The sequence below is a fragment of the Arachis hypogaea genome, chromosome 2, assembly GCF_003086295.3.
Source record: "Arachis hypogaea cultivar Tifrunner chromosome 2, arahy.Tifrunner.gnm2.J5K5, whole genome shotgun sequence".
Taxonomy (NCBI): Eukaryota; Viridiplantae; Streptophyta; class Magnoliopsida; order Fabales; family Fabaceae; genus Arachis; species Arachis hypogaea.
In genome coordinates, this window is record NC_092037.1 from 82,705,696 (window position 1) to 82,733,686 (window position 27,991).

Consider the following 27,991-nt stretch of genomic DNA (forward strand, 5'->3'; position numbering starts at 1 on the left):
TGATGCAAATCCGGGAGGTTTAAAAAGGAAGCGAAAATTGAAAGAAAGAACAAAATGAAACTAATTTTCTGGAAAATTGGGCAGCATTTCGGCTTAAAATTGGACGTTCCCGGATAGCAAACTAGCACAAGTAGCATAATCACAACATCAATCAAGTACAGCAGCAGTGGTATAGCATGCAGGCAACACAATTTGCACAAAATAGCAACCCAAAAAGCAGTATACATACCCAAGGAAACCAACAGAAAATATGCACATACGGAGCACTTATCAGGCCTAGAATCTTCTATCCAATCCTAGCTACCTAACAGCAGATATTTCTATCTAACCTAACATGTAACATTCGAATTCAAACTAACTAATAGACAATTACAGTAACTAACAGAAATGAACAAGTAAAAACAGAAAGTGAGCAGGAACCTGGAAGCGGGAAAGACTGAGAATGGTAAGGAGAACTAGGATAGGGGCAGCAGAGGCAGAAGCTTGCGCCGCCGTGGACGGGGTGGTGGTGAAGATGGCCGGCTGCGGTGGTGGTTGAGGTTCGACCGAGGAGGAGATAGTGAGTGGATAAGAGAGAGTGAACGAAGTGAATGGATGAGAGATAGAGGGTTGATGGTGGACGATGGCGGCCGCGGTGATGGCGGCGACGGCGGCTACTGCGGCGGCCGAGGTGAACTGGATGGGTGAGAGGGGGAGAGGGAGGGAGAGGCTAGGTGGTGATGAGAGAGAGAGGGAGAGAGAAAGAAGAGAAGCTGGCCGTGCGGTGGTGGTTGCCGGCGGAGCGGTGGCTGAACGGAGGTGGTTATGGGAGATGAGAGGAAGAAGATGAAAATGGTGAAGGGGGAGAGAGAGTGCGCGACTGCGCAACGCTCTTCGTGTCTTAGGGTTATCCCCATTTTTGAATCGGCGCGGGTGGGCACCTTGCGCGTCCGCGTACATTTGAGAAAACTTAGGACGCACGCGTGAGCGTGCTGTGCGCTCAAGCGTGGATTGGCGGGTTATGCAACGGCGCGTGCGCGTACAACGCGCGCACGCGTACATGGGGTTAGGCCTGAGGCTTAGAGTGGGCTTGACGTACGCCCAAGTCTCGGGGCGAAGGCCTAGAGTGGCGGCAGCATGTAAGGGCGCGCGCGTACAGCGCGCGTCCGCGTTCATTGGTAATTGGTGATCAAGCGCGCTAGCGCGATGCGTGCGCTCGCGTCTGTTGCACTTTGGACATATGGGCGCGCACGCGGTGAGTGCGCGTCCGCACAAATTAAGTTGGGCTAGGGGCTTAAGGTTCGCCCAGGGCCGGCTCAACTCTCTGGGGCTTGGCTTGAAAATTTGCAGCAGCAAATCGGCGCGGGCGCGGCTTGTGCGCGTCCGTGTACATGTTCTTGTTCTTATGATTGGCGCGCACGCACGTAGTGCGCGTCAGCGTGGGTCAGGTTGGGCTCAGGGCATAATGTTTGCCCAAGAGAGGCCCAACTCTCGGGTACGTGGGTGATGATGCATCCGCACAGGGACGCGTGCGCGTACATTGTGCGCGCGCGTCCACCCTCCCTTTTTTTTCAGAAAAATTATGCTGGGTGCTCCCCATACTGTTCACAACTCTTTATTCAATCAACCATCATACAATTCACAAAAATGCAATTTGATATTATTCATCTACTACTAAACACAAGATACATGTGACTAAGCTAACAATTAAGTTGTACAAACAAATTTATGTGAAACATCTACCTACAATGGTAACTCAAATCACTTATTAAGCAAATTTAAAAGAGAGTGGAAAGAGTTTACCATGGTGGGGTGTCTCCCACCTAGCACTTTTAGTTTAAGTCCTTAAGTTGGACATTTTGAGGTGCTTATTGTCATGGTGGCTTATGTTTGTACTCATCCTTGAATCTCCAAGGATCCTTGCTCCTCAATTGGTTGACAGAATTTCCAACCATTTTCATCAAGCTTGGGCAAAGTTCTACCCAAGATATGAGGTCCCATAGTTGATCTTCACATAGCGAACCGGGATCCCATATCTTATCTTCACACCCGTCTTCAATTTGATCTCCATACTTTTTCTTCCCGGGTGGTTGACATATAGAATTCTCTTTAGCATACCAAGTCTTCCTTCGATACCCTTGTAAAGTGACATTCTTCCAATCATCGTTCCTATACCTTGAAGCTTTGACCTTAATGAGCTTAATTCCTAACTTGCAGCCACTACATAACTCATTTTTACTTTTAGTTCCACAAAGAGCTCTAAGTTGACCATCATTTTCAATTAAACCATATTCAAGTGAGAAAGTAAAGCTTAGGGATAAGAATTTTACCCACTTGAATGTTGTGATGGATGGTGACGTGGGAAGGGAGACTTCCCCACACTTAGACAATGCAAGGTCTACTTCCTTGTGCTCTTCTTTAGTTGTTTCTACCTCTTCACAAACTTCTTCAATTTCAACCTCATCTTGTTTAATGGAAGGTGATTCAACTTTGGATAGGAATTCATTGATGAATGAGTTCATCTCTTGATCAACCTCTTCATATTCTTCAATTTCAATATATATCATGCCATTTTCGTTATCCTTGGGAGGTTGTGCACACTTTTTTATAATTTCAACTTCGTGTCCAATGGGAGAGGATTCCATTGTAGAGAGGAATTCATCCATGATTGAATCCATTTCTTGATAAACTTCTTTCAAGCCTCCAACGATGATATGCCTTGGAGGTTGCGCACCCTCCTCAACATCAATATCAAGCTTCTCGGAAGAGTTCTCCATGATGCTACATTCCCTTGGACTTTCAACATCTCCTAAATCTTCAAACACTTCTTCCTTTTCTTCAATGATCATAGGCTCCTCCAAATGTTCTAACACAAAATTCGACTCCTCCTTCTCCACCGGATTTTCCAATTTCTCCTTCATACTTTGCTGTTCTTTCGACCTCTCACATGTGGCCACGGGAGTACCTTGAGTATTCAAGCATCGATGGACCAAAGTATGCACTACCTTGGTCAAATTGGTCACAAACTCAAGTGTATCCTGCTTCATGGCTTCTTGTCCTTGAAGTAACAAAGTGAGAGGATCGTCTTTGGGGCTTGGGGTGAGTAGGAAGGTTCATTATTTTGGAGAGAGAATTCATGGTTGGAAGGTGGTTCTTCTTGATAAGGTTGTGGAGATTGTGTGTATTGAGGTGGTTCTTGGGAGTAATCTTGATAGGGTTGTGGTGGTTCTAAAGGTTCTTGCTCAAAATGGTCATAAAAATATGGTATGGATGGTTGGTCATATGACGGATATGGATTATAGGAAGGTGCTTGATGTGGAGGGGCTTGTGAGTATGGTTGAGGTTTATGTTGAGGATATGGTTCATAGGCATATGGTGGTGGTTCTTGAAAGTCACAAGGTGATTCACCATAACAATTGGATTGGTATGCATCATAGAATGGCTCTTCTTCATAGTGCATTGGTGGGGGTTGTTGCCATGAGGATTGATCATAAGCATATGGCTCCTCCCACCTTTGGTTATCCCATCCTTGATACACATCTTCATTATAGTCCTCATCACCTACAACATAATTGTAATCACACTCATAGCCAAAATGAGAATTCATGATAGCAAGAGAGGGCAAAAACAAAAAAAAAATAGTAACAAATAAAGAGAACAAACTAAAAACTAACAAAGAAGCAAAAAGCAAACATATTCACAATATTCACATATATACAATAACCAATAACATAACACCATTGCAATTCCCCGGCAACGGCGCCATTTTGATGATTAGATTTTTGACGGTTTAGAATTTCTCAAATAAAATCTCGTCGAAGTATAGTTTCTAAACCAAGCAATAATCCTTTCATACAAAAAGTTGTTTGTCACTAAAACAAACCCCTAAATTTATAAAACGAAGTATTGAACCTCGGGTCGTTCTCCCTAGGAATTACAATAAAGTGTCTTGTTATTGGTTGTGAGTTATTTTGGGGTTTTGGATAAGAAGCATGAAAAGTAAATGGCAATGAAAATAAACTAACAACTATAAAAGGCTCTTGGCAAGTTATGAGAATTAGAAGTCCTATCCTAGTTATCCTCCTCAATTGTGATGAGAATTGTTCATGGCTACCACTTAGTTAACCTCTAACCATGGAGGAAAGTCAAGTGGATGAATCAATTTGATTCCTCAAGTCCTAATCAACTCCTAAAGGAAAGACTAGCTTCAGAGGTATTCGAATCAATTAGCAACTTCTAATTATCAATCAACAAGGGAATTATATAACTCAAGAGTCACTAATTACTCTACCTAGGCCAAGAGGAACAAAACCTACACTAAAATCCAACCAAGCATTTCATCAAACACTTGGAAGGCACAAAAGGAAAACATAGTAAATCAACAACAAGAATAGAATCTAACAACAATTATTGAAAGGAATTAACAACAACAATCAAGGAAATCACAATTATCATGAATTACCTCAAATTGCATTATTGAAAGAAAACAGAGGAACAACAATCTATCAAAAACAAAATGAAGAAGAATTACAATTATTAAAGCACATAACTAGAAAGAGGAAGAGGAGAAGATTAAGAATTGATAAATGAAAAGTGAATCAAAGCATGAATTAAACCTAGATCTAAGAAGAGAGATTAACCTAAACCTAATCCTAATTCTAGAGAGAAGTGAGAGCTTCTCTCTCTAAAACTAACTCTAAACTAATCCTAATTATGCTATATGATTCCCCTAGATTCAATAATTGCCTCCCCCTTCAACCCTTGATCCTTTTATCCCTTCCTATCAGCAATTGGCGCCAAAAATGGGTTCAGAAACCCTCTCAAATCGCCAGGCACGTGTTGCATTAATGAAGTCATGTGCTGTCACCGGCGCGTGCGCGCACGGTACGCTTGCGCGTCCCTGGTCGATTCTGTAATGTACGCGCGAGCGCCTTGTGCGCGTGCGCGTGCTTGGCCGAGATCAATTCTTTTGTCTTTTGTGCTTCCCTCCATTTGTATGCTTCCTTCCTTGCTCCTTTGATCCATGCCTAGCCTATTTCAATCCTGGAATTACTAGCAAACACATCAAGGCATCTTATGGAATCAAGGAGAAATCAGAATTCATCAAAATAAGGCTTAAAAAGCATGTTTTTACACTTAAGCATAAATATGGGAGAGATAACAAAACCATGCTAATTCATAGGCGAAATGTGATAAAAGGTTATCAAAATACTCTAAATTCAATACAAGATAAATCCTAAAAATGGGGTTTATCATCTCTCAAGAAGGTAAACCTCTAATATGAAAGGTTCTTGTTGCTCAGTGAGAAAATCTCTAATGCTTTTTTGTGGTTTGGTTGTTGATGAAGCCATAGAAGGAGGCTAAAGTTTGAAGGGTAAGTAAGTAATAATAAGAGATGTTGCAATTAGCATATCTGAAAGTTGAGGACAGACACTATATAGTCACAATAATATATGGAATGTTTTGGAAGTTAATGAAGTCACAAGCAATGATACCATACAATGTAATTAGGTACAAACAATATTAATTATAAGAGTAATCATAAATTGTCCTTCAAAAATTTTTTCCTTTTTTCCCCAGATAGAATTAGCTTCTTAGAATTTGAAAATAAGGATAGAGATTCCAATTCTTATTGGTTAGAAATTCATTTTGATAATTGCTAATACGTTCCCAAAAAAATAAGTACATTTATAGATTTGTTTAATTAACAAGGGCAGCACTCTTTATTTAGTAAAAAATGTTTAAGAATAATCCATCTAATTTTTCACAATTTCAAAAAGGTCAAACATAGTATATTTTTTGTGTTAAATTTTATATGAAAGAATTAATTTGTCAACTTTTTACATTATCAAGGATGAATTTGTCATTTTAATATCCAAAACACAATTCTATCCTCCATGCTTTTTTCTGAGAGAAGGATAAATGGATCATTGACCTTTTGATCCGCAGACATTTAAATTTTTGAGAATTTAAAAATACATTTAAGTCCCTGGCCTTTTCAAAACTTGGACGTATCAATCTTTCATGTTCACTTGGGTCTGTCAAACTCAACAAAAAAATTAAACGTGACTTCCGTTGTACTAATCTGGTTGATACGGATGCACACTTGAGAGAATTTTTAAAAGAGAAAAGCTCTGCATACAAGCCATTAGGGCTTGTATGCTTTACAAGTTCATTAAGCAATAAACCCAAAAAACGCGCTGCTACACATACGTCCAACACATGCGCTATATAAAGATCTCGCGTATATATAACTACCAAATTTAAAAGATTTGTTTCCTTCTTCCTTCTCCTTATTTTCAGATTTGCTCGTTCTTCTTCTCGCGCATCTTTCCTTCTTCTTCTCGATCGTTCTTTTCCCCTCCTTTCTCACTGGTATGTTCTTTGTCATTTATGTTAGTTCCTCTCTCTGCAACTCCAGCTTCGTTTTCTATTCGATTTCTGAAATCAAAGTTTGAATTCATTTTTGAAGATTATGGATGATTCAACTTCAGATTGTCAGCTGAATCAGGGCGAAGTGGATTATGAGTTTGAATCTAACGAAGTTCCTGAGGTTTGATTTTACATATGATTACTCTGAATTTTGTTGCAGTCATTTGAATAGCATTGTGTAGCTGAATAATTCGTGAACATTGGACTGTGAAAATAACACGTTAACATGAATCTGTGTTAGTTTTGATTAATTATCTGAAATTTATAGCAGACGCTCGGGTGTAGATCAGAACTTTTTTGGGTGTATTTTTGCGGGAAGTATGGGTGTATTTACAGTATACTGCTTTTTCTATTATTTTAGCTGAGTTGTTGTCGTTCGGGTGTATTATATCAGATATGATTGGGTGTGTTTTTAGTTTTTGTCATGGTGTATTCTGCAGCCTGTGTATTTACAGTTTATAGCTTTTATTGTCATTTTAGTTGAGTTGTTGCCGTTCGGGTGCATTATATTAGCAATGATTGGGTGTATTTATAGTTTTTGACATGGTGTATTCTGCAGCCTCTCTCTGTTGTTGATGACCAGTTTGTTCTGAAGGTTGGAATGACCTTTACCACCCTTGAAGATGCTGGAAAATTTTATAGGAACTATGCCAAGGCTGCAGGTTTCTCTACAAGAGTTCGGAGCACAAATAGGAAGGGAAACGAGATTAAGAATCAATTGATTACGTGTCGCAGAGAGGGAAAATGAAAATCTAAAATATCTCCGACCGAGAAGACTAATCCGACAGCCGGTTTAAACTGTCCTGCAAGAATTTATATACACACATTGAAGGATGTCGGTGCTTAGATCATTTCAAAGGTTGTGCTGGATCATTCACATCCCTGCAAATGCCACAAAGAAGAAGAAAACAAAAGTTTTAAGCGAGGTAAAAGTAATGTTCTTTAAATTTGTGGTGATTGAGTTTATTTTTTTCGTTAATAGTTTAGCTAATATGTGAGTTTTTTATATTCAGATAAACTTGTTTGATGCTGCATCAGTGGTGCATTCAAATTCCAGCCAATATCAAGGACATGTTATGAATTATCAGTTCAGGGAACCAGCAGCAGGGAATAAGTCTTTGGGTGTATAGTTACAGAATATGGGTGTAAAAGCACTGTTCTTTTGGGTGTATTTCTGTGAATTTTCTTTTGATTCACATTTTACATATAGATACATATATATAATATTAGGGTTTAGGGTTTTAGGGTTTACAGGTTAGAGGTAAGGGTTTAGGTTTTAAGTGTTTAGGGTTCAGGGTTTTAGGCTCAAAGCATCTGGGGGATAGATTTCAGAGTGTATATTCAACTTTCTTTGGGTGTAAAAAATTGCAGGTTATGAGTGTATATTTGATTTGATGTTTTTCTTCATATTATAGTACCTGTAATTCATACGTTTTGAATACAGCACAGACAGTTTGGGTGTATATTTAAGCAATATTGGGTGTATATTAAACTTCCGTTGGGTGTAAAAGTTTATAATTTGTGTTTAGATCTGCCTTGATGTTTTCCTTCATATTTTACCACCTGTAATACATAGTTTTTGAATATAGCACAGATAGTTTAACAGCACAGACAGTTTAACTATGGAAAAAATTTCATTTAATAGAAGTTGTTTATAAATGGCAAATTTTTACAGCATTTGTTCAATTTACAAACTAGCTAGCAGTTGGATTACTCAGTTTCTATATCAGTAGAATTTATCTAACAAAATGGACTCAATAATACAGATGATGGCTTCGACAGTCTTATTGCATTACTCGCTCTAATTGCTTGATCTCTCTCTTTATTCAATTCACTGAATAGTATCCGCGAGGCATATTCTACTCTATAGTGGTCTACCTCCTCCTACTATATTTGTTCTTACATTTCTTCCAGGTTGGTTTCTCGCTGCCTTTTTTTCTGAAATAAAAAATACACCCAAAGATATCAGTAAGATACACCCATATATATGAGTCAGATACACCCATAGATATGAGTCAGATACACCCATATATATATATATATATATATATATATATATATATATCAGTAAGATACATCCATAGATATGATTCAGATACACCCATATATATCAGTCAGATATCACTCAAACATGCATCAATATACAATGTCAAGCAACATTACAAGGTCAAGCAATATACACCCATGGACAAGCAAATATAAGCAACTGCTGACTATTACAGTATATCAGTTCAAAAATATACACCCAACAACTTATGCCATATACACCCAACAAATTACCTAATATACACCTACCAAACTACGGAATATACCCCCAAAAATTAGTTACCAGAAGAAGTAGAACAACAAGAACAGTAACACCTAAAAGAACTAAGAAGAACAGTGTAACATAGAACGAAGAATAACAGTAAAACCTAGAACAAGTAGAACATCATAAACTATAAAATGAGACGTAGAGCAAGAAGAACAGTAAAACGTAAAACAACGTAGAAGAACAGTAAAACCTAGTTCTTCAATTTCGAAATGTGAAAAATATACAGGAATGGTAATGTAACGTACCTTGAGTATTATAGCTTTGTTTTCTTTGGAGATTCTTGATCGAGAGTTCTATGTTGTGTTGATGGAATTTTCGAATCTTAGCAACGAGTTGTATATTTTCAGTATCGAATGATGCTCGAAAATGGAACGTTTGCTTTTTCTCTGAATGGCTTTGAGAAGTGGAAGAAGTGGAAGAGTCTGCCATTAAGGGGCGGTTTACGCGAATCGTAACCTTTTGAGTCGAGCGCGTGAATATTACGCTCCATTCAATATAATTCAGTGCGCGTGTGGAATGTTTATGGGCTGGGGGCTTGTAACACCTGTAAGGCCTTTTTACTTGTATGTGTAGCAGGCCCGTTTTTAAAATTGGATAAATTAGATTCATGTATTGATATGTCCAGATTTTGAAGATTTCAGGGACTTAAATATATTTTTAAATTCTTAGGGATTTAGATGAGGCTAAAAAGTCAAGGATCGATTTATCCTTTTCTATTTTTTTTCAAAGTTAGGAGTGAAATTCGAATCTGCAATCTCTAGATAAATATGTGGAGACTATACCATTTGAATTATAAGTCGTTGGCCTATCCTCCATGTTTAGCTGAGAACAAAATAATTGATTTACTCATCATAAAATTTAAATTAAATTTTTTCTTTTTAGAATTGTGCATTAGTGATCAACACACATTTAGTAATTGTTATGGTGGTTTAACTGAAATGTCCCGGCCAAAAGTTAAAAAATATGGAATACATAATAAAAGTGATGTAATATTGATGTGTGTCTTTCTAGAGATTTTTTGGATGCATGTATGTCTGATGTTAATGTAGCAGTCATTTTTTTTAGGTTAAAAACTTTCTCCAGCCTATGATATTCAATTACCCTTATTAGTTCATATGGATTTCACTGCATGTATCGTCCATTCAAGAATGATTAATTCCAATGATCAAGAGAATCTTGGTTTCAAAATTTCAGTCCATACAAAGAGAACAATTATTCAGAGTAGCATCATATAGGACAGAAAGCTAAGAAAGAATATAAAATGCATGCATGGTAGTTATATATTAAGAATATTTTAAAATGAGGTGTCACTTTGGTCTTTTTTATACAAACATGTATGTTGAAACTTTATTTTCACTCATGTTACTTTCAACAATCATCACGGACAGACAACAAAACATTTACACTATTTCGGTAATTTATACAATGTTGATATTTGCAATTTTGCATAGGATTCAAATCTTGTTAAAATTATTTTTAAAAAAATTAATTCAATTCTCTATTATTTACCCAAATAAATAGAGTTTCTTTACTTTTTATTGATTTCAATGGTAAAGATGTGACTTGTCAAGTTAGCAAGAAATATATTCATTTTGTAAATATATAAATTTAATATCTAGTCATTTTTTTTAGGTTGGTCTAGTGGTTAGCTCACTAATCCATTTAAACACATGTTGGGGGTTCGAATCCTACTTTATATATAAAGCGACCTATTGGCCACCGGCAAACTCTTAAATGGAACTCAAACGATTCTAGTTTTTCAGAATCCGAAGTATTATATGACTAAGTTTGAAAATTAAAGAAAAATTCTAAAGAAATTTAGTACAACTAATGGTCATGTCATGGGGGTTCGACTATATTTTTATGTTGGTTGCCGAAGACCTAACACAACCCTTATCCTTTATCCAGACTTGGGATCGGCTATGTACCGCAACTAATGATCACCTAAATAAATTTGATAAGTTTGGTTAGTATTTATTTGACATTGTAATTAAAATTAAAATGCACATTTGAGAAGATTTATAGGTCGTATTATACTATGTTTATAAGAATTTAAGAATCAAAGTATACCGAAGCCTAAGTTAGAGAAAACATAAAGAAGTTTCCCCTTTACTATATTCTGTTAACTATGAAAATTGAATTAATATAATTTTTTTAAAAGATTAGAATTTTTTAACTTTATGTCTAATGGATATAATTGAGGAGAGAGATGGAGGATATTGTCTATCCACACTTGTTTTGGTTATTCAATATTTATTTATTTTCAGTAAGGTTTGGGGTTCAACTTTTGTCAATAATTGAAAATAATAGATTAGCTAACACTAAAAGGATCTTATACTAATAGTTGATAGGGATTTTTTTAATTAGTGATTTTGTTCAAAAAGAAAATCAACACATCCATTTTAGTGTAAATTGAAAGGATAAACTCATTTAAAGTAAGTTATTCTTAAAAAGATGAGAAACTGAAAAATATTCACTCTAAGATCTTTAAAGTGTATTATGTGCTAAACCTCCAAAATAAATAAAGTTAGATACCTCTAATTTCTCAATGTAAATACAAGTGCACTTTCTTTTAAGCTTTCTACTTATGTTGAAAACTACTTATTAGTTCAAATTTCAGAATCATTATTTCCATTTTAGCGAAATTCTTAAAAAGGTATCAGTAAATGGCAAAAATGCAATGCAAACGACAATTCTATTTTCAGATGAGGTGTGGGTAAGAAAACTGGAAAATGAAATAGTACTCACTCCTCAATTAATGTAATTATTAGGCTATATATATTGGTTTTAGTTCTTGTTTAAAGAAACATCTAAGGAGTACCAATCTATTTGGTTTTTATCAAAAGTGGTACTTTTGGCTTAGTAATCTCAATTGAAAAGATAGTAGCACCCACTAATTTTGTATTGTCTGCCTTCAAATCTAAATCCAATCTTAGTCCTTTTTTAAATAATAAAAAAAGTATCTATATTAATCAAAGCTTAGTTATTATACTTTATAATTGCTTTGATGTGTCGCTATCAACCGTATATGATTCAATGAGGACCATGCACAAATATGTCCTAAGGTTATAAAACATTTATTGTGGGGTTTGTTAAGTGCTAAAACATTATTATCTAAAAATTATACGGAAACATAATTTAATTTCTTTTAATCATGTGAATAACTCGTGAGATTAGGACTTGATAGATAACAAGGCATACCCACCAAGATTGGGTCATCAATGGACTATATCATTTTACAAGCCACATATTTTAACTTATATTTTTCAATGAATGTTTTGTCTTCATAAATTAAATTGTCCTATTGTCTTTTTTCTTTCGTCAGGATATACAGAAAACGGATTTTGCGGAAGCTGTTTATTTTATGTAAAATGATATATCCTCCTATTGTCATAATTACTAAAAGACCTTTTACAATTAAAAAAACATTAAATATATAAATATTTTCAATTTAATACTATTGATGATCAACTATGTTTGGTTTATCATAAAAAATTAAAAACTATGAGTGCATAACTTTATCTATTTTAATTTAATCATTTCATTCTTTTTGGGCTGCGAAAGGTTTAACCTCCAACTAAAAAAAAACAAAACAAAAAAAAAATTCCCTATACTTGGGGGTTCACAACTAAATTGTTTTTACTTTCGAATGAATTGTTGGATGACAGAATTGACCTATGTCATAAAATTTCATAGCTTTTTTATAAATAGGTAATCCCCCTTATATGAATGAAATGTATCGACAGTGATTTAATTCCATTATGATCATCTAAAGCTATAAACTTCATGGAAATATACAGCACCAATGTAAAATAATACTAAAATCTACAACGGTAGTTTATTGTACATGATTCACCAAGTTTACGATTGTCCTTCCGCTACAAGTATTAACTATTAAATAAGTCACAGACCACGTTGAAATGGAATAAAAAGATTAAGAGAAGGGTGAGAAGGAAGTATAGGATCCAATGCCGGTAACCACTTTAGACTTTAGAGGCCAAACCATGAACAAAATATTAATAAACAAAAAAATCATCCGACAAAACTTTAATAATATGAAAATATCTGTCATGCTGGTGAGATACTCAAAATCTTGATCATAATTTCACAGAATTTTTAATTTCAAATAAAAAAAAGTCTCTTAAAACACACGGTAAGATTTTCCCATGGTACTCTTCAGATACAAGCACCTAACCTGAAATAAGTAAAATAAATATTGCACGTTACATGATTTGGCTAGATGAAAGAATTTAAATATACCCATGGATTAAAAATAACAATACAGGGAATAAACACTAATCAACAATCATGCAAACTAAGTCAATATTAAAAGGGGTAAAGTCATGAACATGTCGACATAGCCATTTAACCAGACGAGATAGATGAAGAATGCAATAGCAATGCATCAAACATCGGAGGACGGAGGAATACTTACGTTCTGCCAGTTCTTTTTCAACAGGGAAACAAGGAAGTTAACACTCAGTTGTACGTTTTGAAAGATTTGCTTTTCTTCCATACTAACATTGCCAACGGCTACTCCCATGCAGAGCACCTTCTTAAGCTGAAACTTGACCATAGCCTTTGTCTCGTTAACTTTTGACTCGAGAGATTCTTGGTGGGTAACAAGTGTGGGAAACTTTCCTGCAAAGTCAGGAGGAATTTCAAAAGCAGCAAAAGGTGAAAACTGAAATTCAAAAGATACGCGCAACATATAAGGTCTACCAAACAAAAGGAACACTACATTCAGTAGACAATTAAAAGAACTATAAACAGGAAGACTACAATGTCACACATGAATAAAATTATCTAAATCATAATAATTTAACAAGTTTCTGGAAAAGCACAAAAGTTTAAAATCCAAAAGATACATGCCTGCCTTGTTGAGACCAGGACCCAAGAGACGAGGAATCTGCTTAATGACTGCTTCAGAAGCCAAGAAAGCATGATATTTCTTGGCAAGTTTCTTCACCAATTTCTTATTTTTGTTAAGCTTTTTCAATGCTTCAACATCCATCCAATCCAATCCTATTTTCTCAGCCTGCAAATTATAAGTTCAATCAACATAACAAACATGGCAACCATTACACACAACAATCACACAAGCAGCACTGAAACACAACCATAATATCACTTCCATCAAATCATAAAATGTCATTGCTCTCTTCAAGTGCAGCCAATGTGTCATTTCAAGATACTCCATTCATACAACAAAATGGAAAGCACAGCATTTGCAAAGTCATTCAAATCAAGCATCTCATTTACACACTTCAAATACAAATACCAGATTGTTACAAACGTTAATGTTAAGCCAAAAACTTCAATTAGATACATCATTTTCTCACATAAATATGTAATTTCTACGAATCAATTTGATTCTATCATATCCAATATAAATCAAGGGTCATGTATGACAATAACCAAATTACAAAAATAAAAGCAGCTACCATTTTACTTTTATAACTAAGAAGTCTTAATACAACAACAGAAAATGAATTGGAAGACAAGCTTACCTCTTCAACATGCTGAGCATCTCCAAGCATGCAGATTTTCATCTTGGGCCTTGGGATGTGTGGCAACTTTACAGAACCACTGAAACGCTTGTCCTTTTGTGGATCATAGTTTTTGAGTCCAATTTGGAGCTCAATGGTCTCAACAAACTTCCTATTCTTCTCTTTCGAATCAGCCACAATTCCTGTGATGGCTTCTCTCAGCGCATCACTCTGAAGCTTACTATACAGTTCCCGCGCACACACACAGAGATAAAATCAACACTCATATCGCCAATTAATTAATTTCACAAAAACAAAATTATTCAAGAGATTCATTTCGTTTTCACCAAACATTTATTATTAATCCATGACGAAAATGAGGGGAAAACATAAATCTTTGACAGTGGAAGCTAAAATTTACCTCATGGTTGAAGCTAGGGTTTTGTGGAATCAAGAGCTGCTAAAACTGCGAACAAAAATTGAAATGGAAAGAGAAAGAGTTGGTATTAGGAAAAACTAAACGTCAAAATCGAATCAAAATCAAAATGGAAAGAGGAGTATTATTGTAGCGATTTGAGTGACGCAGAAAGTAGCAATACCCTGTGTCTGTGTGAAGCAGAATGGAAGAGAAGACAGTAGCTAGGGTTTTCGGCTGGTTATGGATATGACATATGAGCAGTGGCTGGGTTGGGCCGAGTTGGGCCGGGTTAAGCTTCGAAATTAATTTAATATTGGGCTTAGGCCCATTACAAATCAGACACTGCATCTTTTCTTCTATTCTAATACTATGGTCCAAAAAGCCCCCTTGCCATTCAAAGGAGGATTGGGTATGAACCCGGAGGGTGGGCAGCGCTGGGTGCTCCGATTTTGTTGCCTGGCATTTTTTTTTTTTTTGTTCTGCGTTGCTGTTGTTACGATTTTAGTTCTGAGTTGCTGAATTAAATTACTGTTGTTGCTGCTGAATTATTGAATTATCGTTTAATTATTGATTTTCATTTTCTCACATAATCTCTTTGAAGTGATATAATGTTTTTATTTTACTTCACTGCAAAGATATATTTATTCACTGCCACTGATTATATTATTTTCTTTTGTTATTAGTCTCTATTTCCTTTGATAAGTTAATTATTTATACTTTTTATTATATAATAATTGTATTTGATTTTAATAGAGATAAGCATTTTGAACTTTTTTTTTATATATATTCAATATTTGATTTGCAAATGTGCAAATCGGATTGAATCTGAGTATAAAAAATATAAATATTATATTCGATTTGATCCAATAAATTTATTACAGACCAAATAAAAATTTTGGTCCTATTCAATTCAATCTAGTCGATGTGCAGTTCTATTTAGAACGTGAAAATGAATTATTAGAAGAATAAAATAAATGATATTAATTTTAGATTACTAAAGTATGAAATCTTACACTTAAATTTTTATTTATTTGTATTTTTTAATAATATTGTTATACGAGATAATACTTAATTTAATCTCTAAATTTGTATATGAGTTTTAATTTAGTCCCTAAAGTTTCAATTGCCTTTATTTAGTCCCCAAATTTTGCGAACATGACTCATGTTAGTTCTTGAAACAATTTTCAATGTATAGACGTTAATAAAATGTTGTCATGGATAGGAGGACGCCACGCTAGACTCTGTAAAATGATGTCGTTTTGGTTTTGACACTCAAATAACCTAAAAATAATATCATAAGTGGTATTTATTGAAACTTTACTTAACAAAACAAGTAATACGACATCATTTTTTGAGTTATTTAAATGCCAAAACTAAGACTACAGCATTTTATGGCATTTGATTGTTCATTTCAACGCTCCATTAACATTTTTGAACTAAAAATCATCTTGGGGACTAATGTGAGGCACGTTTATAAAATTTGGATACTAAATAGAGAAAATTAAAATTTCATGGACTAAATTAAGACTGACGTACAAGTTCAAGAACCAAATTGAGTATTAACTCATTATTATACTTTGTCCTTCGACCTTGCCATTAAATTTTTTTTTTAGTAGATAATGAAAACATAGGAAAAATTTGGTATCCAATTATCCTTTTAAAATATCATTTTCAAAATATAATCTATATTTACGTATACAATATATAATTAGGAATATAGAAAAAAAATTTCTAAAAATATTTTCATTAACCATATATAATTTATAAAAAAATATGGTTTGCTATTTTCAAAACAAATATTCTCTACATACAAGTCATTTTTTCAAACAAGTCCATACAAGTCATTTTACCCTAATTCATCTCACGCGCCTCTTCTTAACACGTACAATCCACGCGCCTCTTAATTTAGTTAATTTTTCAATCAACGGCGAATATATAACTTCCTTTTTTGAAACGATTTCATTTTCTTTTTCAAATTTCGTCAGCATTTTCTGCCTTCTCTTCTTTCATTTTCGTGTGTTCTCTTTCGTCATTTTCGTGCGTTCTCTTTCTTCGTTTTTCTTAATTTTCTTCGTTTTCTATGTTTATTTTTGAAATCAAGCTCCGAAATCATTTTGAAGATAATGAATGATTCAAGTTCAGATTGTCAACTAAACCAGAGCAGAGTGGATTATTGTTTTGATTCTAATGAAGCGCCTAAGGTGTGGTACAATTCCAGTTAATGTTTTCGTTAGTAGTTTATGATTATGTAGGTAAATAATGTTGTGAACCTTGCTTGTGAAAATTGCTCTTCATCGTTGATTGTTTGAATTGAATATAATGTAGTAGTTCTCATGAATCTATTGCATTGTATATTAGATTTTTCGGTGTAAATCAGAAATATTTTGGTGTATTGAAGGGACTTTTCAGTGTATGTACAGGTTCTGACATTTTCAATTGAACGAGGGTGAATTTGTATTATTGTTTTGAATCGAATCAAGTAGTGATGTGTGGTTTGAATCTAGATAATATAGTTTGTTTATCGTTTATGATTCTATAGTTGAATTGTTTTAGTATCTGTTTGATGATGAATTCTGAATCTTATTTTTGTTATTTTTTATGATGATTCTATAGTTGTAGTTGCATTATATAGTTTATCCTAGTTTTAATATGGTGTATAGTGGACTATTTTTGGTGTATTTTGTAATTTTTGTGCGATGTTGATGAGCAGTTTGTTTCGAAGGTTGAGATGACTTTTAACATGCTTAAAGATGCTGCAAAATTCTACAAAGATTATTCAAAAGTTGCAGGTTTTTCTACAAGAGTTTAGAGCACAAATAAGAAGGGAAATGAAATTCTACAAGATTGATTTCCTCGAGTTTTGGCGACGATTTTGACAGTTTCTTGAGAGATTTCGAGCGTCATTTCAATCTTTAGGGTTGGGGTTTTGATCGAGGAAAAAGAAGAACCGTCTTTCATAATGGTAAGTGAACGCACTATTGAAACTATTGAATTAGTGTGTGTTTAAATACTTGCATATGTAAGGGTTGTTATTGTTGGGCTTGACCCTACTTTTATAACTTGTAAGCCAAAAAAACTTGTATGTGTAGTAGGCCTATAATAAAATAAAGTAGGTAATAACCATTGGCCATTGGCCAGCGACAAACCCTTAAATGGAGCTCAGTACCGCGGCGGATTAGTCCTTGGCCTGCCGGGCTGGGAGATACCGTGGGTAACCAAAAAAAAAAAATAAAGTAGGTAATAACCAAGTTGGGTTGGTCTAGTGGTTAGCTCACTAGGCCGCTTAAGCAAGTGTCGGGGGTTCGAATCCCGCCTTATGCATGCAGCAACCCATTGGCCAGCGGCAAACCCTTAAATAGAGCTCAGTACCGCGACGGATTAGTCCTTGACCTGTCGGGTTGGGGATACCGTGGGAAACAAAAAAAATAAAGTAGGTAATAAGATAAAATAAAAAGAAGTAAGTTAAATTAATAAACGTGTATCATTGAATTTATGTGAAATAATATAAATTATTAAATGGTTGTAATTCAATCCGTATAAATGTATTATCTATAAAACATACTAACCAATGTAAAAAAACTATATGTACACTAAAATAAGTCCCAATATAATATACACATTGAAATACAATGTTATAAGTAAGCTTTTAGAAATTGAATCGATCATTGAATTACTCTACTTATTAGTTTACCCGATTTAAAAGTTCAATCTTAATTTAACCGAAATAATTGAACTATAATAAAATAATAAATAGAGTTATAAATATTCAAGATTCTATAACTTATTTTTTGTTATCAACAGGATCATTTTTGATCCGCAAGATCTTTAACACGAGACACATACTTGGTATATACTAATAACAACACCACCACTAATAATTTAAACAATAACAACATTTATAATAAATATGTTTTAGTGAGTATGAACACTGAATATTATGGTAATTGCTAATTGGATAAGATGAAGAAACAATTTCATTGTAATAATTTTAATCGCAGTAAGAATTGCCCTATCTCTACTTACATCTTCAAAATCAATATTTCAAAAATACTTAAGAAAGATTGGATTTTTATATAAAAAAATTACATTTGCATCATTACAAGTTACAACAAAATCCATTAAAATATATTAAGCTAGGTTATAATACTTACAACATCCATTTTTTTAGAATTTTTTTCGATGTAAAGATAAGGAAAATTTTAAGAAAAAACAAAAAAATAAAACACACACATTTGAACAGGTCAAAATACAAAATTTCGCACAAACAAAAATATCAAAAGTGAGAGTAAGACGAAGAAATGCTTGAATCTACTAAAAATAAAAGAGAGTATATTCATAACTAAAAGTAGAATACATATTATAATTATATTTTAATATTTTTGACATAAAGAAGATTTAACTACAAAATTAAAAATAATGAATGAACCTAAATGAAAAGAAAAAAAGTATAAAAATCTAATTGTAAATTTGATAAAATTACAATGATCAATAGAATAATTAAATTTAAAAAATAACATGTGCACAAAAAAATCAATCATCTAATTAGGGTATGTTTAAAATGAACACAACAATTATGTACTTAGTATTGGATGTGCTACATTTATATAGACCATTAAATTTTATTAGATAAAAATCAAAGGCTAATATAGAAGAAGAGTATTGATAGACTCTAATAAATACAAAATATCCTAATACATAAATAAATGCTTTAAATGACAATACTTTAATACATAATACTTTAAATAGCAACAAAAGCTTTTATTCTTAAATAGTTAAATATAAAATATATAAATACAAAATATATGAGTTTTTTATTTATTAAGATTAATTATTATGCAAAAAGTTTTTATGATATTAAAAAATTATATTAAAATAATATTTTAAAGTGTAACATAAAATTATAAAATAATTAACATTTTATTTTATATTACTTGAAAAATAATTAGATTATTATATTCAAAATTTATTAACTAACTACTTTTGTTAAAGATATTATTATATAATATAATTTTTCGTCAAAATATTTTAAAAATATAATTTATTTAAAATATTATATATAATACATAAAAATATTAACTTTTTCATTTTTTTTAATTTTTTTAGAAAATAGAATAAATAATATAATTCTAAATACATGCCTATCATATTATATATTTACTTATATTAGTAAGGCCTAAACTAATCAAACTTACGTAATTAAAAATATAAAATATATAAACACAAAAAATATAAATATTTTTTATTCATTAAAATTAATTATTATTGAAAAAATTTTCTATAATATTAAGAAATTATATTAAAATAATATTTTTAACTGTAACATAAAAGTATAAAATAATTAAATTTTATTTTATATTATTTGATAAATAATTAGATTATTATATTTAATATTTATTAACAATTTTTTTAAATATTATTATATAATATAATTTTTTATAAAATATTTGTCAAAATATAGTTTATTTAAAATAATATACATAATACATGAAATATTATTTTCTTATTTGTTTTTTGAAAAATTGAATAAATAATATATATTAACTATGTATATGTATTATATGCGTATATGTAATAGTGACCGACATAAAATTGGTATATATTCTTTTTTTAAACTTTCTAATATATGTGCCACCTCAGGACTCTCTCTTCTAGTCTTTCTTATTTCTATTTATTTTGTAATAATATTTAGTAAATAATAATTTAAAATTATTTTTTAAATTTAATATTTATAGTTTCATATATATAATATTTATAGTTATATATCTATAATAAGATCATATTTTATTTTTTATTATTTTTGATTATTTTTTTTCTAGTTAAATTTTTTATTCTCTAACTTAACCAGACTTTTATATATATAAAAAATTTGTATACAAATATCTTTCACAAAATATCTTTCATCATATATAATTTATTAAAAATATATTTTGTTAAATTTAAGAATAAAATACATAATTCTTAGTTTTATTGTAACAAATTTAATATGTTATCTGATTTTAATGTTATTATATTGTTATAATTATTTAATATATAAAAAAATTATTATATAATGGTGGAAGTTTTTTGTTTCAAAAAATATAAAATAGATAAATACAAAAAAATAAGTATTTTTTATTCATTAAAATTAATTATCATACAAGAAATTTTTTATAATATTAAAAAATTATATTAAAATAATATTTTAAACTACAATATAGTTATAAAATAATAAAATTTTATTTTATATTATTTAACAAAAAAATAAACTATTATATTTAAAATTTATTAACTAATTATTTTGTTAGATATATTATTATATAATATAATTTTTTATTAAAATATTTGTAAAAATAAATTTATTTAAAAAATATATATAATACATGGCAATATTAACTTTTTGTTTTTTCTTTTTTTTTTAAAACTAAATAAATAATATAATTTATTTTTTCTATTTTTTAAGACAAATCCATATATATATAGGTGTAATTATATATAAGTTAAATTACACAGTTAGTCATATACTTTTAGTATAATTGTAAATTGGTTTCTATACTTTAAAAATTTATAATTGGGTCCCTAAAAAAAATTAAAATTTACAATTTAGTCTCCGCCGTTTAAAAAGTGTTTGATTTAACAAAATATTCTCAATATATTCCTATTTTAAACATGTGAGCGGCACATGTTTGACAATAGGGATCAATTTACAATTTTAGTGAAAGTATAGAGACCAACCGTGTAATTTAACTATTTAAAAATGACCAAAAACTCCATAGACTATCTGAACCCATCTCGCCCATCTCCAGCTCTCTCACTCTCACTTTCTCACTTTACAAAATGGTACCCCAACCCCAGCGCTCTTTATCACCTCGGCTCACCATTGCCGTGCCTCTCACCTCCGTTGCCATTGACATTGAATTGTTCGCTTTGAGCATGTTTGGGATTGGAATTATTTTCTTTCATTTATCGGTGTTCAGTATCGCGATTGGAAGAGAAGAAAAAGTCGTTGGATGAGAGAGGTGAGTTGGAGGAAGGAGGCGAGACCCGACCCGTGAGCACAAATGCGGTGGATCTGGCATGACGACGGTGAATCGAGGTGAGTAGGGGTGTTTGCGGTGCGGTTTGGATTGGATGATTTTTTTTTAAAAAATCTGATCCAATTTGATCTAATTTTGAGCGGTTTGGATTGGATTGAATTTGTGGTTTTGTAAATTAAAAAATTAAATATATATAACAAGTCTCAACATCAAATTTTAAAAACCAACAATGACATAACAAGTCTTAACAATATCTTAAAAAACCAACGATCACGTAACAATAGAAATAAAATTATAGGTTAGTTAAAATAAATAAATAAATCATATTTTGAACATAAAATATTTATTAAATAATAATAATACATAAAAAATATAAAAATATATAACAGATTGAATATGTTATAAGTATAATTGTAAATATAATAATAAAACAATAATATTATAACACATTGTGTGGTTTGGATTAGATTGGATCCATTGTAAAAAGTAGATCCGAAATCCGAATTAGTGCGGTTTCAATCGATTTTCAGTTTAGATTGGATTGGATGAGCGGTTTAATTTAGATCGGGTTGGATTTGAACACCCATAGAAGTGAGAAACAGAGAGCGCTGGAGTTGGGGTATCGATTTGGAAAGTGAGAAAGTGAGAGTGAGAGAGCTGGAGAGGGGCGAGGTGGGTTTAGATAGCCTAAAATTTTTTTTGTCATTTTCAAATAGTTAAATTACACGGTTGGTCCCCATACTTTCACTAAAATTGTAAATTGGTCCCTGTTATTAAACATGTGCAGCTCACATGTTTAAAATAGAGAATATGTTGAGAATATTCTATTAAATCAAATACTTTTTGAATGGTAGGGACTAAATTACAAATTTTAATTCTCTTTAGGGATTCAATTATAAACTTTTAAAGTGTAAAGACTAATTTGTAATTTCATTGAAAGTGTAGAGACCAACTATGTAATTTAACCTTATATATAATAACTTATCTGTATTTTAATTAAGATAGTATATATATATATATCTATATATATATATATATATATATATATATATATATATTATGTTGGAAGAGGTATAAAAGGAAACATTATATTTATGTGATTATATTTCTGCAATAGCTCTGATTTTGCATACAGTTTTAATATTTTTAATTTTGTAAATTTTATTAGTTTAGGTCTTATTAATATAAATAAATATATAATGTGATAGGCATATACTTAAAATTATATTATTTATTCTGTTTTTTTTTTTAATTTAAAAAATAAAAAAGTTAATATTTTTATGTATTATATATAATATTTTAAATAAATTATATTTTAAAATATTTTGATGAAAAATTATATTATATAATAATATTTTTAAGAAAAGTAGTTAGTTAATAAATTTTGAATATAATAATCTAATTATTTGTGAAGTAATATAAAATAAAATTTTAATTATTTTATATTTTTATGTTATATTTTAAAATATCATTTCAATATAATTTTTTAAAATTATAAAAAATTCTTGCATAATAATTACCCTTAACGAATAAAAAATACTTATATTTTTTGTATTTATATATTTCATATTTAATTATTTAAGAATAAAATATTCTGTTACCATTTAAAATATTATGTATTAAAGTATTGTCATTTAAAGTATTTTTTAATGTACTAGGATATTCTGTATTTATTAAAATTCATCAATGTTCTTCTTTTATATTAACATTTGATTTACATATAATAAAATCTAATGGTCTATATAAATGTGGCATATTCAATAAATACGTAATTGTTATGCTCATTTTAGACATACTCATCAAATCGGATCAGTTATCATGTATTTGTATATAAATATTAGAATAATATTTGAAAAACAATAAAAAATATCCCAAACTTGCCTTATTTAAAATTCATTATTAATTGTCGCTAGAATAATTGTGTAATTTTAGATGTACTAAGTATGTAATTACGAATATTATATGCATAAAATTATGGAGGTTTAATTACTCTATTGGTCTCTATAGTTTTGCAAAATTTTCAATTAGGTCGCTATACTTTTTTTTGCTTTTAATTAGGTCCCTTTTAGTAGTAATTGGTTTAATTGTATAGGGACACAACTAAAAAAAATTGGTGCAGGGACTCAAATAAAAGGGAAAAAAAAGTATAGGGACTCAATTGAAAAAAATTTGTTACAGGAACCCAATTAAAAGGAAAAAAAGTATAGGAACATAATTGAAAATTTTACCAAACTATAGAGACTAATAGAGTAATTAAACCAATTATGGATGTTATGTTATATAAGGTAACTTCAAATATTGTCTCCCTAACATTACCGATAAATATATGTATAATTTAACTCATTTTTAATATATTTTATATTATAACATGTATTTTATACAAATGACTGATTTTGTGACTAATTTTTTATATGCACACAATGATATTAGATATAGAAAACATAAATAGAAAAAAATATCTGGATATTAATTTGTTCAATTCACAAAGCTAATTCATTTCTTAAAAATATTTATTGCCATTTATACTAATTAATTTTTTACATAAATAACAATAAAAGGTTATTAAAAGATATACCTTTGTCCACCTATAAATTGAGTACATACATGTCACTAGCATTCAAACAACCAAAAAATTAGAATTAGTGCTACAGCCAATAAGAAAGTTAAGAAAGTGCTATGGCATCATCTTGTGACATGAAAAATTTTGTTGCTATAGTGGTTATAACTATGCTAGTATTGGTACAAGGCGAAAATATTGCTACAACAAAAAATTTTGAGCCGGACTTTAAATTTAAAAAACTTATTTGTCATGGCAAATGTGTCTTGAAATGCGCTTTACAAAAACGAAATCCGTTTTTTTTGGCACTGTGCCTAGGTCTATGTATAAGCGATTGTATACATCATTTGACATCCTTTCATCTTAACGATGATTCTCACTGCATTGTAGCTTGTGCTTTGTCCAAATCCATTGAAGACAAATTAGGTATATATTCATACTTTTACTTTCTATTTTCTTTTCATTCTTATTATTGTTATATAATTGCGGGTTTTTTTGGAATAAATTAAAAATTATTTTAATAGAGTTTTGTCTGAATCTCTAACAAAGTTCATTATGTATTTTTATAAATATCAAATTAGGTGAGAAAAAAAGTTAAAAAATTAACAATGACAGTATTTTTACTTATAATAGAAAAAATTCTGGTTAAATATGCTTATTTCTAGGGGTGGGCAAAAAAATCCAAATTTTGGATTTTAATCCAAATCCAAACCAAACCATTTAAAAAAAACCAGTTTTAAACCAAAAAAAATCCAAACCAAATTATATTTATTTTATAATTTAGTTTTTGATCCAATCCATTTAAATGGTTTTAAATCCGGATCCAGATCCAGATCCACATTAAGATCCAAATCTTAAAAAAACCCTAATTTCGGATTTCTGATTCGGTGAGTCTCCACTCTCCTCTTCTACTCCTTCGCTTCATCTCCTTCGACCGGGGAGTCTCCACTCTCCACCGCAGCCGGCACCGGAGCAGAAAACTGGCATCGTCTCATTCAACGTTGAACGGGTCTCAGCTCTGTTTCTCTTCTTCTGCCTTTGGTCTTCTCCGCCGTCATCTTCAGTTCTTCACCGTCGCTGACTCATTGTATCAAGCTTATCAATCAACTCTACAATTTCTGTCATAGTGTGGGACATATCTGAATCTAGTTCCAGCACAAGCAGAACAAACAGTTCCAGCACAAGCAGAACAAGCAGTAGCCCCTGTTCTAGTTTTCTGTTCCAGGTTTTTGTCCATTTTCCATTTTATTTTATTAAGTTTGATTAATTTCCAGGTTCTTTGTGATTTAAGACCAAGAGAATTATACTAAGAGAAATTAGCTACTAAGAATAAGGGTTAGGGTAGTTAGAAGCTCAATCATATGATATATAAACTGAAATTATGAAGCTGTATTGGTTGAGTTTGTATTGCTGGATTTGTGCTTGATTATGTTGTGGCGAATGTTTAATTGATCTTCTGAATATGTGATTTTATATTGTGATGATTGAATGCTAATGTTATAAGGAAAATTGGTTTGTCAATTTGATGAGTGGTGCTAATGTGGATCAGCCACATGTATTTGGAGATGCTAATCAACAGAGTGGATTTTGGCCTAACACATTTTTCCATTGAAACAAACAAACGAATAAATTCAAGTGTTATAAGTGTGGGTTCCTTTGTTGGAGTTGGATCTTTTCATGTTTAAAATAACTATGATTTGGCATAGGCATATTTTTATATGAGATGATTGCTCTTAGAAAATAAAATATTAAACTTCTGACAGTAGAAATATGATTGCTCTTATATTTCAATTCACTCTTATAGATTCATTTCCCAACACACCAAAACCTATATTTCAATTCACTCTTATAGATTCATTCATCATTACTAATAAGGTGAGATTTGGTAACAACTCACCTTTTATATTGGATTCAAATTCAGTAGAATGTAGCATAAATGATATTATGATTTATAACAATAACAATAAGTTATATAATCTGATTCCTCTGAAAAAATGGCTTTATGGTGGTCATGATTTCTTCAACAGGGCTTGTCTCATCTGCACAGTGCCTTAAACAATTCCAAAACTGGTTGTGTTTTGTCTCTCTGTATTGGTTAGTGCAGGCAGGTGTAGATAGTAGGATATGATTAGTCAAAATTCTAAAATTCCAAAATTCTTGTTGAAGGTTTGTTGTTACTGCTGACACAGCAACCCATTCGCTCTAATTGGGAGTAGATTTTTTTGTGTTAGTGTTCCTTTGATGCTGTGGATGCTTGGTCCTGTCACAGTGTTCTTAGCTTCATTGGGATTGGTTTGTTTGTTGCATGAGTTTGATTTTGTTAGTAAAGTCTCCAACTTAGCCATAAACAATGTATCAATATAATAATGTAACATAAGATACAAAGTATGAAGTAATTAATGGTGTGCAAGTGTGCATATAATTAGTGTTATATTTCAAGATTATTCGATGACAATTAAGATTAAAAATAATTATATTTAGCGCTCTAATTTTTTTTTTAGAAATTATTTTCATTAGAAACATTCTTTTTCTACGATTGGAATATTCATCAGGTATATATGTAGACATCTTATTTTTTAGACATTTTTTACTTGCATAACTTAATAATTGACGTGTTCAAAATCGAAAAATGAGTAGCATGCGAGGATTGACCTTAAACAAAATGAGCAACCCATTGGAGTAGTTGCCTTAACACAAGATAGTATAGAGTTGAAGAACAAGTTTATAGACTGTATGTTATTAAGGATGAAGCTTTTTAGAGACTAAGGTTATGGTTTGATGCAGTATGTATCCCGAAAGAGGTAGATTGCCATTATTTTGAGACATGTAGGGGTGAAGGCTTAATATTCTTAATGATGACTAGGTTTAATATTGATGATGACTAGGTATGCTTAATATTCTCATTTGGTTTAATACTTTCATTCAAAGATTTGTTTTAAAATGACAAAGGTATATTTTGTTATTTGCAGATATATTTTCCTCAAAGGTTGTGGTTGTTTGATGATCTTGTTGGCAATTTGGCATCTTTTGATATTTTGTTAGAGAGATATTTTGGTGGTATTCTTTTGATGTCTTGAGAATGATTAAATGTTATATAGATTAGTTATTGTCATTAGATTTATAAAGAACCAAATTCTAGTTGTAATAAACCTATACACTTTAAAATGACTTTAGTATTAATTTTACTTTTTAAAAAAATTATGGTTTAAAAATTGAATTTCTAAAAATTGGTTTTAAAAGTGGATTTTTTGTTAAAATATTTGGTTTAAAAATTGAATTTTTGAAAACTAGTTTTAAAAATTGGATTTTTGGTTGAAGAAACTGGTTTTAAAACTGGATTTTCAAAAACTGGTTTTAAAACTGGATTTTTGGTTACCAAAAATCTGGTTTAAAACTGGATTTTATAAAAAAAACCGGATTTTAGATTTGGATTTAAAAAAAACCGGATTGAAAATCGGTTTTGCAAGTAAAACCAGATTTAAAACCGGTTTGTAAATAAAACTGGATCTAAATTTTAAAACCGGTTTAGAACCGGTTTTTGTTTTTTCAAACCGGTTTAGAACCGGTTTTGCTCTTCAATCCAGTTCTGGTTTGGTTTTCTAAACCATAAAACTGGTTCTGAAGTGGATCCAGTTTGGATTTTTAAAAATCCAAACCATGCCCACCCCTACTTATTTCTGTATACCTGTATATTTATGGAGACGATGATAATAGTTGTCATTAGCACCAGCGATATTGAAAAAGTTATGTTTGTTGTTTGTATATTTTTGTATACTCTTATATACCATT

The 27,991-nt window shown here is 31.2% G+C and overlaps 1 protein-coding gene and 1 long non-coding RNA gene across 2 annotated transcripts; one reads left to right on the top strand and one right to left on the bottom strand.

Annotated features, from left to right (window-relative positions):
• Nucleotides 1-12,714: 12,714 nt before the first annotated feature.
• Nucleotides 12,715-14,964, bottom strand: LOC112748138 (large ribosomal subunit protein uL1). The gene is made up of 6 exons (XM_025796348.3): nt 14,814-14,964; nt 14,636-14,680; nt 14,236-14,455; nt 13,598-13,763; nt 13,161-13,366; nt 12,715-12,920 (listed from the first exon to the last, which is right to left on the bottom strand). The coding sequence occupies exons 2-6, from the start codon at nt 14,638-14,640 to the stop codon at nt 12,867-12,869; spliced, it is 651 nt and encodes a 216-aa protein (XP_025652133.1). The 5' UTR covers nt 14,641-14,680; nt 14,814-14,964; the 3' UTR covers nt 12,715-12,866.
• A 10,045-nt stretch (nt 14,965-25,009) lies between these two features.
• LOC112748147 (uncharacterized) lies at nt 25,010-27,771 on the top strand. Its single transcript, XR_011873414.1, has 2 exons — nt 25,010-25,427; nt 27,172-27,771. It is a non-coding gene; the product is annotated as an uncharacterized lncRNA (long non-coding RNA).
• Nucleotides 27,772-27,991: the final 220 nt, after the last annotated feature.

What these genes read in the sequence shown, in the direction of transcription:
- LOC112748138 (XM_025796348.3), bottom strand. An exon ending in ATGCTCAGCATGTTGAAGAG is followed by an intron (nt 13,764 to 14,235) that starts GTAAGCTTGTCT and finishes TATAATTTGCAG; the next exon opens with GCTGAGAAAATAGGATTGGA. An exon ending in TGAAAAAGAACTGGCAGAAC is followed by an intron (nt 12,921 to 13,160) that starts GTAAGTATTCCT and finishes TACTTATTTCAG; the next exon opens with GTTAGGTGCTTGTATCTGAA.